Source organism: Acyrthosiphon pisum, chromosome X, assembly GCF_005508785.2.
Source record: "Acyrthosiphon pisum isolate AL4f chromosome X, pea_aphid_22Mar2018_4r6ur, whole genome shotgun sequence".
Taxonomy (NCBI): Eukaryota; Metazoa; Arthropoda; class Insecta; order Hemiptera; family Aphididae; genus Acyrthosiphon; species Acyrthosiphon pisum.
In genome coordinates this window covers 53,689,236-53,704,890 of record NC_042493.1, presented here as the reverse complement: position 1 = coordinate 53,704,890, position 15,655 = coordinate 53,689,236, and the positions used below count along the sequence as shown (strand labels likewise).

At 28.0% G+C, this 15,655-nt stretch overlaps 1 protein-coding gene across 1 annotated transcript in view; it reads left to right on the top strand.

The window, feature by feature from the left end:
- LOC100167073 overlaps positions 1-15,655 on the top strand; it is a 203,125-nt gene that overhangs the window by 180,358 nt on the left and 7,112 nt on the right. Inside the window, exons 9-13 of the mRNA XM_001943291.5 lie at positions 675-1,031; positions 1,734-1,801; positions 3,091-3,295; positions 4,361-4,512; positions 9,546-9,683. Of these exons, the coding sequence (XP_001943326.3) occupies positions 675-1,031; positions 1,734-1,801; positions 3,091-3,295; positions 4,361-4,512; positions 9,546-9,683 (920 nt within the window). The remainder of the gene's footprint in view (positions 1-674; positions 1,032-1,733; positions 1,802-3,090; positions 3,296-4,360; positions 4,513-9,545; positions 9,684-15,655) is intronic.

Sequence of the window (15,655 nt, the reverse complement as noted above, 5' to 3'; positions counted from 1 at the left end):
ATACAAAAGATACGAATCAAACAATACCCCCATAAAAGTATAATATATATATATATATATATATTGTGTGTGCGTGTGTGTGTGTGCGCGTGTGTGTTAGTATACTTTTGTTGGCACGTCCACAGCCGACAAAATATGTTTTTCGAGCCATATAGCCTACGGCACTAATATAATTCCTTATATTCATAGGACGTTTTTATGATAGGTACTTAAGTGTATTTTTATTTCCAAATGTAAGAAAAAATAAATAAACGGTTACGGACTTATATGATGTATGTGCTATAATGACAGTCCTGCAACGTCGTCAGGGTATAATATATAATATTATATTCTATAGGTTTTATACAGAAAAGTATCGATTTGGGGGTTTTGATATATTTTTATTTTATTAATGTTAGCAGTTTACCGTTGTCGAGGAGTTTTTATTTTGTAGTTTAAATGTTCTTAAACTGTTGTCAATAATTGTGAAGAATTTTTTTTTTTTATTTGTTAGATATTATATCTGTCCAAAAATATCAGTGTCTGATCGCATATTTGGAATTGTAAATGCGCAATGTATAATATTATGAACTTTCGTTTTATAATGTTGTGATAAATTATAATATTAGACCATATTATGGTCATTACGGTCATTTTAAATACATTTAAACCGTTTTTGAATTGTCGTTTTTCAGTGGAAGCACAGAGGGATTTTCATATGACCAAGATAAAGGACTCGGTGAAGTTATTATCGCGTCACTTCTACACGACCACCGCAGTGACGGTCGATCATTACGACCAGACTACGGCGATTGCGGTCAGACCACTGTCGCCGGCAGTCCCATCGACCGAAGCCATGGACGTGCCAACAACGACCACGGTCAGGGTACTGATAGCCGGCAAAAAATTTCGGCCTGATACCACAACCGTTGCGGTCACCACGCCCAAAGCCACCACGACTTCGGTGGCGACCACTGCCGTAACAACATCCATCAGCACGGTTTCGACGACTGCATCTACTACCCTCTCACTAGCCTCTCAAATTCCTTTGCGTGAGTTAATAATTATTCACTTGGAAGTGAAGTTTAAGTGGTTTTAGGTTCAGTATTACCACCAAATAATAATTATGGAAATTAAACCACAAACCCAGAAAGATATTCCGTCCAATCAAATTTGTTGTATTAAGACTTAAAAGTATATACCTAATTTATGCATAGTATATATTATAAATTATAATATTATTTACGGAGTGTTACACAACTAAAACTGATAAATGTAATTAATTAATTACTATTTTCAACTTTTGTTCAAATAAATATTTGTATTGTTTTTTCATACCCAATTTATTATGATAATTTTGAATAGCTTACACTGTAAATTTGTACTTACTACTTATACCCACTCAAGTTTTTGACTAGTTATAGATGTCAACACATATTTGATTTACAATATAGAATATATTCACTGCTCATCATTACTATTTACTATAATGATAAAAAAAATATATAAATATATTGAAATTAAATTACAATCGAACTTAAAAAAAAAAAAATAGTTGAAATTTAAATTTAGTGTTATAAAAATCTAAAACAAAATTATTATTAACACGCCGTTTTTTAACTAATGACAATATTTCAGTAAATATCTGCCCCAACATATTATATCCTTTACTTAAATCTATATCATGCCATATTTTTATGTAAATATATAAAACGTCCGAAGTTGTATTAAAATACTAAAATTGATTAATTTAGGAGGATGTAGTTTGCAGAGATCGCCACATTACAATAAACAATTCATGTCTGAAGGTGACGTAATCAGGGTGAGTAACAGCCATTACAGTTAATATTATTAATTGATCAGAGGAATGGGTAAAGCTTTAAAGATTTAAAATAAATTCAAGTACGCTCGAAAAATACTAAAAAGGACTTTTAAAATTTGAATTTCCAAAGTTTTTAATATTTATATATTTAGTTGATATTATTACCAATTGACACGCAATTTTAATCGATAAAAGAAATATAAAAAGAATGGTTGGAGAATGTAACTTTGGGTATCGCCTTATTTCGTTCTTATTGATGGACTCAAAAATAAAAAGTTCCATTTCAATATATCAAATTGTTCAAGAGATCAGTTTTAAACTTCAAACCTTTATAATATTATATTATTTCATAATTAATGATTTTTAACGATTGTAAACTTTAAAAATTACCAAAGTTGTTCTACGTCAAGTTTTTTTAATTTGGGTTTGAACTTAGCAAAACTTCGTAAAAATAAAATTATGAAGTATAAAAAATGTTTGTTAAGGAACAAAAAGTTATAATAACAGAAATATAGAACCATTTGGTTGTATACCTATATATATTTTTTATTCAGTTAGAACTTTTTGTTTTCATATTTTTAATGGATGGTTGAGACTATAAATATGATGTATATAATTTTGATTGCCACCAATGTATTTGATAATGTAGATAAAACCTTTCAAATTAAATACTATAGTTAGGAGTTGAAGTCCAAACGGATCTGTTTACACATATTATGTCGCTACTAAATAGTAAATTGTGTTCATTTAAATTTTAAAACATTTTAGTACGCGATTAATGTGCTAAAATGGTTGTTTATAAGCTTGAATTAAAGAGTAGGTATTGATAACAATATCTTTAGAAACAAAATAGGTTAAGATAATTGTGTACTTATTCGGTTTTAAAAATATAATTTTTTCAATGCCCAAATTGATAAGTTTCACCGCAAATATTATTTTCAACGTGGATCTCACCCGATTTTTTTTTGGTTTAATCATTACTACGCAATTTTTTTACCAGTTACATGTATTGTTATTATACAGGCTGGTTTGTTTTATCACTAGTCATTTTATAGGTAAATACATGTGCTATTCAAAGCATTATTTTTCCATTATTTTGATCATAACATAATATAATCGTTTTAAAAATGTAAAATAAACAAACTTCAAAAAATTATAAGAATAAATATTTTTAAAAACTCATACAATTACCCTTAAAGTTACTTTTATGTCTTGTATATTATAGTCAATAGGATTCCCCTAAAATATAATTAATAGCGATTTTAAGGACTTTGTTTTCGTTATTATAGCTTCACAGTTTGGAGGACAACTCGTGCTCCGAGGTGTGCCACTGCAAGACCGGCGAAAGTCTGACTTGTCAGACCATCTGTGTGGAAGTCGAACCGTGCGAAACGGAAATTGCGTACTACCATCACGAGTCACCAGCGTACATCGCTTTTCGCGGCCGGTGCATGTGCTACGTCGGACGATTTATTTGCATGCGACCAAAAATGGGTATGATATTCTGACAACACGTCATATTATGGTTTTTGTCATCGTTTTGATTTAATAAACAGAAAACATCTATGTACCTGTGTTGAAACTATTTGCCAGCCATTCGGGTTAATCGAGCTATTACTTTTTGTGGGGCGGGTGGGGACTAGAATTTGAAGGCTATAAAGTTATTTATTAACCCGTTACCGCTGAATTTTAATTTTCAAATACTGTTGCATACATATAAGACGATACATTTTTTCAACGTTATAATTTTTCAAACAATTTTCTACCCTTTTTGTTATATTGGTACTATAAATACTTTTTTTTTTTATTAGAACAAACAAGAATATATATTAAACAATCTGTAATAAAATGTGTAATATAACTGATAATATGGGGGAGGGGGTACAATTATACAGAACTGGAACGCATGATAAAAGCGGGGAAACAATAACCCTACATCATTTTTTTTTTAAATGTAGAGCAAGATAAATACTTCTTTACGAATGATATTTTTCAACCGTCTCGTGTACTGGCGGACTTGTAAATAAAATAGAAAAAACTACTTTTAAGTACCTACTTTTACAGCTACTGTATTACAACTTGCCACAACCAATAAATATTATCGTGTAGGTAGGTACGTGATTTTAACAACATAATATACTGTATATCAAAATCAAACTACCTAAGTCTTTTAGTATCGTATATATAATTAACGTTGTATTATGTATACATAATATTATTGTATAAATAACTTTTTTATATTAAGATTAAAGTCTGAATAATCTTAAGAAATATAATGAATTTGAATGATAATAAATATTCCAACCGAGGTTTATGATTGTAGAAAATGAGAAATTATTTTAATAATCTATATTCGTTTAGTAAAATATATTCCATACGCTACCAATTAGTATCGCTAGTGATAAAATACACTAGAGTTTCTAATGCGTGTAGATAAAAAAAAATATTTTCTTATTTTTATTCCCATTATGCACCTACTGAAATTAGATATTTATGTATCACGTGATATTTTGTATAATATTATTTTATTAATGATATATGTGTGATTTGTTGAAACAGGTTCGTATACGCTTGTACCGGGCGTGTTCCTGTTCTTGGGATACAGCGAAAAGGATGAACAGCTGTTGAAAAGTTTGGATATTATGAACTTTGAGATTAAAGACCTGGTTTACACCATACAGAAGTTCATACAAGAGCACATGGTGTTTAACGTGAGTATCACAATATATGACATGAAAAATGTTTTTGTTATTACTGTCTTAGAGTAGAACAAATATAGCCCGAATATCAACAATGCATGCAATATTATTATTTGTGTATTACAGTGAAAGTCATAATAATAATTATTAATATTATGGAGTATAGTAGCATTCTGATAATATCATATTATGCACATTTACTATGATCGATAGCGCGATAAGGAATGGAATAGTTTTGATATCAGATAAGTATAATTATAGTACGTAAGTCAAAGATGTGTATGAATCGCGAAGACAAATCGTTCCTTCTTGTAATGTACAAATATAATCATTATGCATAATCAACAATACATTATACATACCTAGGTACTAATCTTTCCACCACTTACTTAATACTATTATTTAAACACTAAATAAAATTTAGTAAATAAATATTTTAATGATTTACAAAAATAGTTTTTTTAATTGTAAATTTTAGATTTTTAAGAAATGCGGAAAAGAACATTAATATTATTATTTTGAGTTTTTGAGTTTTACCCAAATAGTATACTTAATTAATACAATTTCAAAATACTGAGTCTGAAGCAATTTGGTTAATCGGAAAAACACTGCGAGGCAAACCCTTTATATAGAAACTTACTCGAACAGGAATACGATAAAATGAAAATTATTTCAAGTTAGTTATGTACCAATAAATAATATTTTGTTATACATACACTATAATATCACAAAATGTAATTTTTTTTCCTGTGAAAAATAGAGATTATGATGATAAGGATTATGAGGAGAAGGTCTGTAGTTGTAGCTATACGTGTAACGGGCCACCGTCAACAGTTGCAAAGTAGGATGTAAATTGGAATGATCAAGCCGAATTAGTAATGATTTGTAGTTTATTTTAATTCAGTATAATAATATTATAATAATTTTTAAGTTCACTTTATTTAACTTATTGTAAACGAGATGTGACTGCGTATTTAAAATAGATGTCTGCTGCTCGTCTGATGAACACTTGTCCATCGACGTATCTCGTCGGGTAATTCTATTAGATCCCTACTATGGCATTTTTAGTATAAAAATGATATACGTGCCGCATACACCTGAGGTCATTTCGGACGTCATTCAAATAATCATACTATTTCTAGATTATATTATTTTGTACAAAACCATAATGTTTGTATTGCTAAGCGATTAGGTTTTCCTAGAATATTCATATCTATCATGGAATACCTATCACGTGTTCTGTAGCGCGTCGTGCGGTACCCTTGTATTATTACTATTATGTTCACCTGTGCGCGCCGCCGGGGTTACGCACTTTTTGTAGCAATTAGATATATTTTACTATTATTCCTTTTATTGCTTGCCACTAGCTGTCGTATTTAAATATATTAATTGATTACGTAGTCACAGCTCGTTACATACGTATAAATCATTATTATATTATATCGATAAAATAGTGAAACAGATGCTATTGTATGTGTAATATGTATATTATTGTTGTTGTTTATGAATAATTTGTGTGAAACATATTGGGTAAGGTATTTATAATGATACATTTCAGCGCTGAACCTGAACTCCAATTCACATGAGTCCTGTTCCTCGAGATGAGTATAACCGAAAGTAATTAAATTGATAACCTCCACCTCCTTCTCTTCATTCTGTTGAAAGAAAACAAAAGCCAAATATCGATTTGTGTTTACGATACATTTCGTGCAGATAACAAATTAAACCGAAGGAACCGTGGAAAATGTAACTTTAGGGATTAAAATGTCGGACAATTTCAAGCAAAAAAATAATTTAGGTTTCTAAACACGCTGTCTAGTACCTATATTCCAGTTGCTGTGTCACAGTATAATTATTTTCGTAAACCACAATCTAATAAATCAATTCAGTTCATTTAAAAGAGAAATTATTAAACGCTATTTTTGGTTTACTCTCCTAATACCATTATTTTCTGATAATATGATGTTTTATAGTTATATAATCAATTAAGCTTTTACTAAATATTAATTAATTAAAAATGTATATATAGTTTTTTTTTTTCATGTGCTCGTAGTATGTATATTTCTCTTGGTGTCAAAATTATTGCATGTGACGTTTATAAAAAGGTCCTTACACCAAATAAAACAATAAACAATATTTGTGGTGTTACACCTAAAACATATTTGGGCCCAATTCGATTTTTGGATTTAACAGTAGTTTGATAACGACCTTTAGTGTGTGGTTAAAGTGACTAAATCAGGTGTAAATTACAATACGTATAATATGACCAATGTAGGCCCACCTAGGACAGTATTTACCATCGAACTAAAGTACTCTTTTAAATAAAATTAATAAGATTATTTGTGCTATAGGTATACCAACGAAAAAAAAACATAATGTATGAATAATTTATGTGACATTTATTTTCAAAGTGTATAAATTATTAATTCCAACATAGGTACGGCTAAAGTCAAACATGAGAACATTTCAATATTATATTATCATTGTGAAGTGTTTCGACAGACCGATACGGTAAAGTCAGAAATATAGTTTTTCCAAACAGTATTGACGACGGACAATCATTATATGAATTTATCCTAGGTTTCTGTAATAGAATAATGATATATTCATTCAGATCTGTTTATATTTTGTGTTTGTATTTTATTTTTGAGAAACACGTTTGAGAAGTACATATATTATATTATGCCTACAACTGCCTATAAAGGAACGATTGCATTTTAGTTGTGTTACTTTTGTTACTTATAAGGGAAATAAGCATCACAGTGGTTTTCAACAAAGTATTTTTGAGTAGACTGTTATTGTTTAGCACACTACATAATTATATTAGATTAAGGCGCCCGGTGCCAATGTGATTTTGACCTCAAAAACACGGTGTACGGGAATAATGATCCTGCCCTGTAGAGTTAACCAAATTTGATAATTTTTTTTTTTATTAATAGAGGAGAATATTCTACAGCCCGCATCGAACTCCTTTTTCGATATTTTCATCTCAAACTTAATTATAAGTCTTTAAAAAAAAGACAATTTTTAGGTTTTTTATAAATTATTTTATACTATTATTTAAAATAAAATACAAAATCAGAGATCGATGCGGGCTGTAAGAATTCTTCTTATTTCAGATAAAAAAATAGTCGTCAAAATCCGACAATTCTATAAAGCTTGAGAATTATTCCCGTAAAGTAATTTTTTTCGATATAATACACCCTATCAAACACCCCTAAATAGTTATCGGGTAGTAGATTAGTGGAAAAGTCTTATAATTGAGGTAGCAACTAAAATATAAAATTTAATTTTCAAATTTTATAGAATTGTGGAAAATTTGAAAAACTGGCACCGGGACCCTTAAGTACACAGTATATATTTTATTAATTATTATTTATTTGACAAAGGTTTATAGCCATATAAAATTGAATTACCAACAATTAAAACTTATAGCAAAAACTTGCATAAACACAATAGAGGCTATGTACATTTTACAATAGTGTGTGTTTCCACATGAAATAATATGATAGATGGTGATAAATAGCTTATCATTATCATTATCACTTATCATTATCACATAGACTATCTTTAAATTTAACATTGTGTGTAGCCTGCAACAACCTTAAGTGTAATTGTCTCGTGAGTAATCTACTGATAGTTATAAAATTCCGTATAAGTGAATTGAGTTTTCTGCAGAAATATCCGGGAAAAACCAAGAAGGGTATTATAAATAAATTTTTCAAGAGGCTGCCACACCTGCATGTGTTGTCTCCGTATTACAAGTGCGTATCAAATTTACGCTCAACAGATCACGCACTGTTAGTTTAAAAATTAGAGTAAATTTACCTCTTATAAACTTAATAGTAAGAACTCAGAACATTATCTGTGTTTGAATGTAGTTTTTTTACGATAGTTCAATTTTGTAGAAAGTTATGCATATATAATACAGCGTAAATTAAAAATGTACATAACTTATTTAAAAACCGAATAATCATAAATAAACCAACAAACGAACACATGTAATGTTCTTACCATCAAGTTTCACAATAGATAGATTCTTTCTAATTTTTAAACTAACGGAGCTAAACAGTGTTGATCTACATTTGCTATGTACGCACTTGTAAGACAGATAAAACTATAATATGCAGGTGTGGCATCTTCCTAATAAATATATCAAAATTAATAATCAAAATCAAACAAATTAACTTTTATACAACTCATTTTTAATAACTATTTTGCTGTTAATGTGTACGGTGATACGACAATGTTTTCTTAGTAGCTGTGATGATAGTGACTAGGTTATTTTGTACTGGATATTATGTACGTCTTGTGTGACTGCAATGGTATAATTTGTCGTTTTTTTTTTTTTTGGAACGTAAAAATATATTCTAAAGACATAATATGATTTTTAAAAGCTGTAACAATAATGTATTTTTGTATAGTTTGATAAATTGTATGACCTACGATACCTATTCAATAATTAAAAATTGAAAAGTGAAGTAGATGTAGGTAGATCATTTTTGATTTAATTTTAAGTTTTAATTTAATAATATTCTATAATGTAGAATTTTTTTTTTCTATTCCCATTAGAATAATTTTTGTTCATAATTAATTTATGACATCAGTACCTGTACTAGGTCGAGTATATTCACATTATTGTGGACCACTTAATTAACATTTACTGGGGCTTAAATTTTAAACCGGAAACGAAGAAGAAAAAATGGATTATTAAATAGGTAGGTATTTAATTAAAAACGTTTTAGCCTAACCCAACCCTTAATTAAATATAGTTTATAAAATTTACAATTTACAATCGATAGGTTTTATATTTTTGCGTCTCAGTTGTCTATATCAGACAGCGTTTTTGATTTCTCGACTGTTGTATAAAAGCTGCTTGTGATGATAATTAATATAATGGCATAAATTCGTTCATGATGATAATATCACATAACGATAATATTATAATGTGTTACAAACTTGAAAGTTGTAACTTGTGTTGTACAAACAATATTATGATAATATACCTACCTAGTTGTTAATGGGGTAATAATATATGTTTTCAGACAACATGCAAGTTGCAGCTACACAGCATGTCATTCGAGAATATGATCATAATGGGGAAAGCGTCTCAGAAACTTACCACTGGAGGTTACCTCAAAAACGATGCTACGGATATCCGGTCTTCCGTTATCCAAGATAATGTAAGTTTTCCGCATTATTTTTCACACACAGATACATAAAATACACACAAACTGACATATACGCCACGCACGCAGATAAATTCATATTCCGACCATTAATAATTATGAAATCATAACAATAATTACAGCACTAACCGTAAAATTTGCGTCAAATTACACTATCTGATGTGACGCACATTAAGTAGGTATATTATGTATTTATATTAAATATGCATATAATATAGAGTACATATAACCATTAGGGGCTAATGTGTAAACGCGTCAGCTGACAGAAGGCAATTCAGTAAACGTAAACACTATTAAATACTTTAACACTATTATAGTTCAAATTCACGTGGTTCTAAAATTGAATTCATTCGTTATAAAATAATAATTTTTAATGATCGTTACCTATATTTTATGGTAATAATATAAAAACTCAAAAGTATAAAATTGAGCAATAAAATAACTGATCATATTCAAATGATAATAAACATCATCGTATATTTTGTAAATTTAATTACATAGAATATTCTAACATTTTAACGCAATTTAACACATAACGTTATTTATAGAATATCATTGAATGAAAAACAACGCTAAACGAAATATTTTAAAATCTATTTATTTAAAAGGTCTATTGGTTTCGTAGAAACATTTATTTCATGCAAGCAATCTAAGAATTGATTATATTATATTCCGTATCCGGGTTAGGTTAGGTTACCTACCCACATTATTTATTATTTTTTTAAGTTAAGAGGTATTAACACTATCTTAAATAACGATAAACGTAAAACTTGTATAATGTATTAGTTCTAAATAACGATAAACGCAAAACTTAGATAACGTTTTTATTCTGAATAACGATGTACGCAAAATGTGTGTAACGTTTTAATTATAAATAGCATAAAACGGAATTTTTTTTCAAACGCAAGCCCTGATCTTAAGGGACGTTGTTTAAATCAAACAGTTGTTTGTTTTATTTCCAATATTTTATAATGGAGATTTTCTACAGTTGATTTAAGTCAATTTATGACATTTTTTTAACGATTGGTTAGCATTGAACCAAATTCCCAAGTATGGTCTAGTATTCGTTCATGTCCGGGCTCTTATGTAAACGCACCTAAACATAAATCAGGGGGACTTAAAACTATTTTGAGAAATGTGTTTTAAATTGTCTATTAATTTTTATTTTTTATTCGAGATTCTGCAGTCTACATTTGACAGGTGTATGAGTAGTCCCATTATTATAAAGAATAGTATAATATATTAGTAATGAACATTTATTAAGTTGTAATGTTGAACTCTAGCTTATTAGGTTGTATAATATTTATATCAATGAAACCGATGACATTGGTATTTTATTTATGTGTATATTCCAGGTTAGTTTTTCATCAATAAAGACTTCGAGGTATTTAATATACTAATTATCTTTATTATTCCAACTTATAGTTAATTATTTTAATTACTATTAGAGTTGGTTTAGTATATCTCCTGAAGTAAAAACGTTTGTTAGGGCTACTCACTATAAACGTTTGTTTTCGTTTTGTGAATCATTGTGACATTAGATCAAGTGAGTATTTTGAAGGTTACTAATTATTGAATATTATAAATTTGTTAGTTCCGTTATGATAGTGGTATCATCGACATATTATATTGTTATAGTTGGCAATAAAAAATATAAAATATTGTAATAATATTATTAAATAAATAATAAATACATTTTTTAATAAAAATATAAAATTTAAACAGGGTGAGTCCGAGGACTGCTCCTTAGGAGGAGGAACTCCTGCTTTTATAGTGGATATTTTAGAGCTATATATTCCTATTCGAGTTTAGAAGGTTTGATTAGTGATAAACGGTGAGTTGTAGAGTTATGGTACATTTTCTGCCTAATTTTATTAAAAGACCCTGGTTCCATACCTTTTCTTAGACCTGTACGTCAAAGATTTTGTTGTTGTAAGATTTGTATTATAAGAACCGTTAGTAAATTATGATTTTGGTATTCCGTCGTAGTTGGTAATTTGTTAAATCCAAATTGATGCGGTAGGATCATTTTTAAGAATTGTCTTATTCTGTTGAAAATAACTCTTTCTAAGAGTTTTGGAGATGTTCGAAATTGGACTTATTGATCTATAAGTTTCCTGTAAGCTATTCGGTATTCATGCATTAGGGAAGAAATCGATACCTATGTTTAATGTTATGAATGTTTGAATTATTCATATCATTACTATTACGATATTATCATAGATTGGGCGTACCAGTTTACGTAATAAACTAATAAATGAAAATAAATCGTTCACAATCATCAAAATACCTTATAGATGTAATAAGAAGGAATTATAATTTACTATAAACGTCGTCGCTCGAAAGTATACTATTTCGCGTGTTGTAATCCATTATAATTATCATATATTATTTAATGCTAGATAAAATTCGTATTTTGTAAAGTTTCGAATCCAATATTAACATAATCATTGTAAAGTATATGGTGGTCGTATATATTTTATTGGTCATTTTTTAGTACCCATTAAGTGTTAAGGTAAAATCTCATTATGGCATCTGCATATAAATGTAGCGAACACTTTTACAGTCACCAAATATTGTGTTTAAAACAGTAAAATTCAAATTATTACCTAATTATCATATCAACCACGGTGCAACAATAAAACCAACATAAACAAATAAGTCTGTATAGATGCTTACGTAATTTTAATTTTAAAAAAAAGTGGCTTATTTTGACAAAATGTAAGTATGGTTACTGAAAAAAAAACTAAAAAGTTGTTTACGTAATTAAAAATATATGTATTAAACTGTGTATAGTAAACTTTTTGGTCTTCGTAAACCCTATACGAATCCATATTATTTTACACATATTATACATATATCGTATAAGCTTTTAAAGGTTAAAATAATTTTAGTTTTCAGGTCATTTACAGTGTAAAATATTTTTTCAAAAGTGAAAATAAATATCTTTATCGACTATATACTATATAGTTATCAACTCTAATTTATTGTTGCTAAATAGAGTTATTATTTTTACATTTTAGGTAATCATATTATAACATACATAAGTTAAATAATTATGATTTAGCAACAGCAACCAAATATTTCTCAAAAAAGAATTTTGTATTTCATATTAAAATACATTTATATCATAGAACTACTAGGAAACAAAACAGTGAACTAAGCTAAATTGATTTGTCAAAAAACTTTTTTATTTTAGTGACTGGTTATAGAATAATGAATATTAAAAAAATAATAGGTAAATATAATATTTTATTCGTGTAGACAGAGTTTTTTTCGTTGGCATATTATGTAAATGTCTATTTTTTTTGAATTTGTGAATTAAAATATAATAATTTTAGTTATACAGACAGATAATCATTACACAAAGAATTATAAAAAAGTGCGGGAAAAAACCCTATAAAGTCAAAATTAACGTTAATACAAAAATACGTTATCTTCTATCCTAAAATAAAAAATATCTAGATTTTTTCTACTATTGATTCAGTTTTTTTCTTTGTGTTAAATCTTCTTATGAATCCTTTTAAAAACATACCAAATCGAATAATTAAAAAAATAAAAATTTGAGCATTTTATAATGGAAGTAAATACTGTGCAAATAATATTATGTCACATAATATACTAATTGCTGATATGCCCACATTTGTAATTCACAGACATAATATTTTATAAACATAGAAATTATACTTAATATCAGAGTTTTTGAAAATATTATAACTCGTTTTCATCTTTTTTTTTCATAGTCAGTAGTTTTCATTAAAAATATTACTAATTAATAATTTGCTACTTTAAAGCTTTAGACCATTTACCGATTTAAAATATTCTTAGTTCATTTTTTCTATCATTAAAACTAAATAATGTTAAATAGAAATAATATTAATTTAAAATCGATTTTGTTTTTTTGTTGTAACTCGAAAATGAATAATTGTAGATACTTATATCTTACACCAAATATTCGTATTATAGAATTTATATGACATTAAATAATTAACAAAAACATTTCTAATTATTTGTATTAGTTATAAAAAATTAAAATTTTCAAAATATTTGTTTTTATTTTTTTTTTGTTTAATGTATACTAATATATATTTTTGAGGTAAAAATCTTTTAAATTGAGTACAAGATTCCCATAAATTGTTATTATACAAATTAAAATATATCAAAAAAACATACCAAACCCGTAACAATATTTTTTTATAATCAATTCAAATATTTCAAAATGCATCAATATCACCAAAATGTGCAAATTGTTTTCCATATAAAAAGTATATCTAAAGTTTAAAAATTAAAAAAATTTATACATGGTTTTGTATTGGTTTTATTAAAAAATGATAAAAAAAAATGAGAGCAATCGCGAAAGTATTTTTCATAAGCGTCTTTGTGTGTGATATGATTTTTGTTTTTGATTGAAGAAGTTTGAATGTTTAATACAAGGATCCTCGAAAGTTTTTCAATTTTTATACTCCAATTAAAAATATTTTTAATATACGTTGAAATTTAATTATAAATCAAAAAAGTAACGTATGATTATTAATTTTTAATATATTATTTATGTGATTTTCTACCGTAAAAAATTAGTTCTGCCAAGAGTATGACTGTAAATTAACTGTAATTTAACGGTAAATTAAATAACTTATAATGATAGAAAAATCTCAGAAATAGAGGTTGGCAATGGAATAATTTATTATCGAATTCAAAATTAACACATTAATTTACTCTCTCATTTTTGTCATTTTTTATATCAAGTAAAATTCAGTGCACATTACAAATTGATGTTTTAAACTAAAATTATTATCAAATCACATCAGTTCTTTCTTCGACGGACCTCTGTATAACGAACTTTTCAAGCCCCGTGTACTGATGTACATCAATAAAATAAACATAGTCCTCAACTGCAGTGATGTTAAATGTATTCGAAACGCATTCCCCACCGAATACTCATACTTACCAGCCGGGAAGGCAGCAATTGCGGTTAAGTCACGAAGCTTCGTCAATTTCACCGGTCTCCCTTTGCCATCGAACTTTCCGGTTCCGTTTCGTATATCAAAATCGTTTGAGCGTTATTTCGGCTGTGACGGATCACGTTGATTGTCACTGTGCATGTGGTTTATAATGATGTAACTTCTACAAATGTTCACATAATACCTACGCATAGGTATTTCAATAGCAAATTCGGTGTGTGTTGTTCATCCACGCATGTACGATATGCATCCGATTTTGCAATGGTGACTTCAAATACTTACATCGCTAGTCATATAATAAATATATCGATAAATCTGATGGAAACCTAACGAAGTAGGTATTTAACTCATTATCGTTGACTCAAGTAACCGTAACGTTTCAATATATTACAACAAAAAGATCATCACCAGTGTTGGGAAAGTTACTAGTTTACCCGTTTTTGGAGATTAGAGAACAGTAACTTTAACGTAAATAAATAAAAACGGTACAAGGGACGGTGTTTTCGTCAAATTTCTTGTCCATTGAATACACGATAAATAATAAAAATAGTAAAGTAATGAAAATTAATATGGTATTTTTATTTTAGCATTGAGTATAGACTCAACTTATGAGCATTATTTACAATTAAATATTTTTTCAACGTGACGCTTTGGATAGATGATTTGGTTTCCTAACTAAAATTTACAAACGACTTCCAAACGATTGAGCTAATAAAAGTTTGGATTTTCCAAAATACCCCAATTCTCCAGCCCCCACACTTTGATTTTTTTAATAACTTTTTAAGTTTTTCTTTACAAACGAAAATTTTGTTTGTACAAACCTTTACTAACGACTTACAAACGATTGAGCTAAAAAAAGTATGGGTTTCCAAAATACCCCCAATCTCCAGCCCCCACACTTTGATTTTTTAATAACTTTTTTAGTTTTTCTTACAAACGAAAATTTTGTTTTACAAACCTTTACAAACGACTTACAAACGATTGAGCTAAAAAAGTTTGGATTTT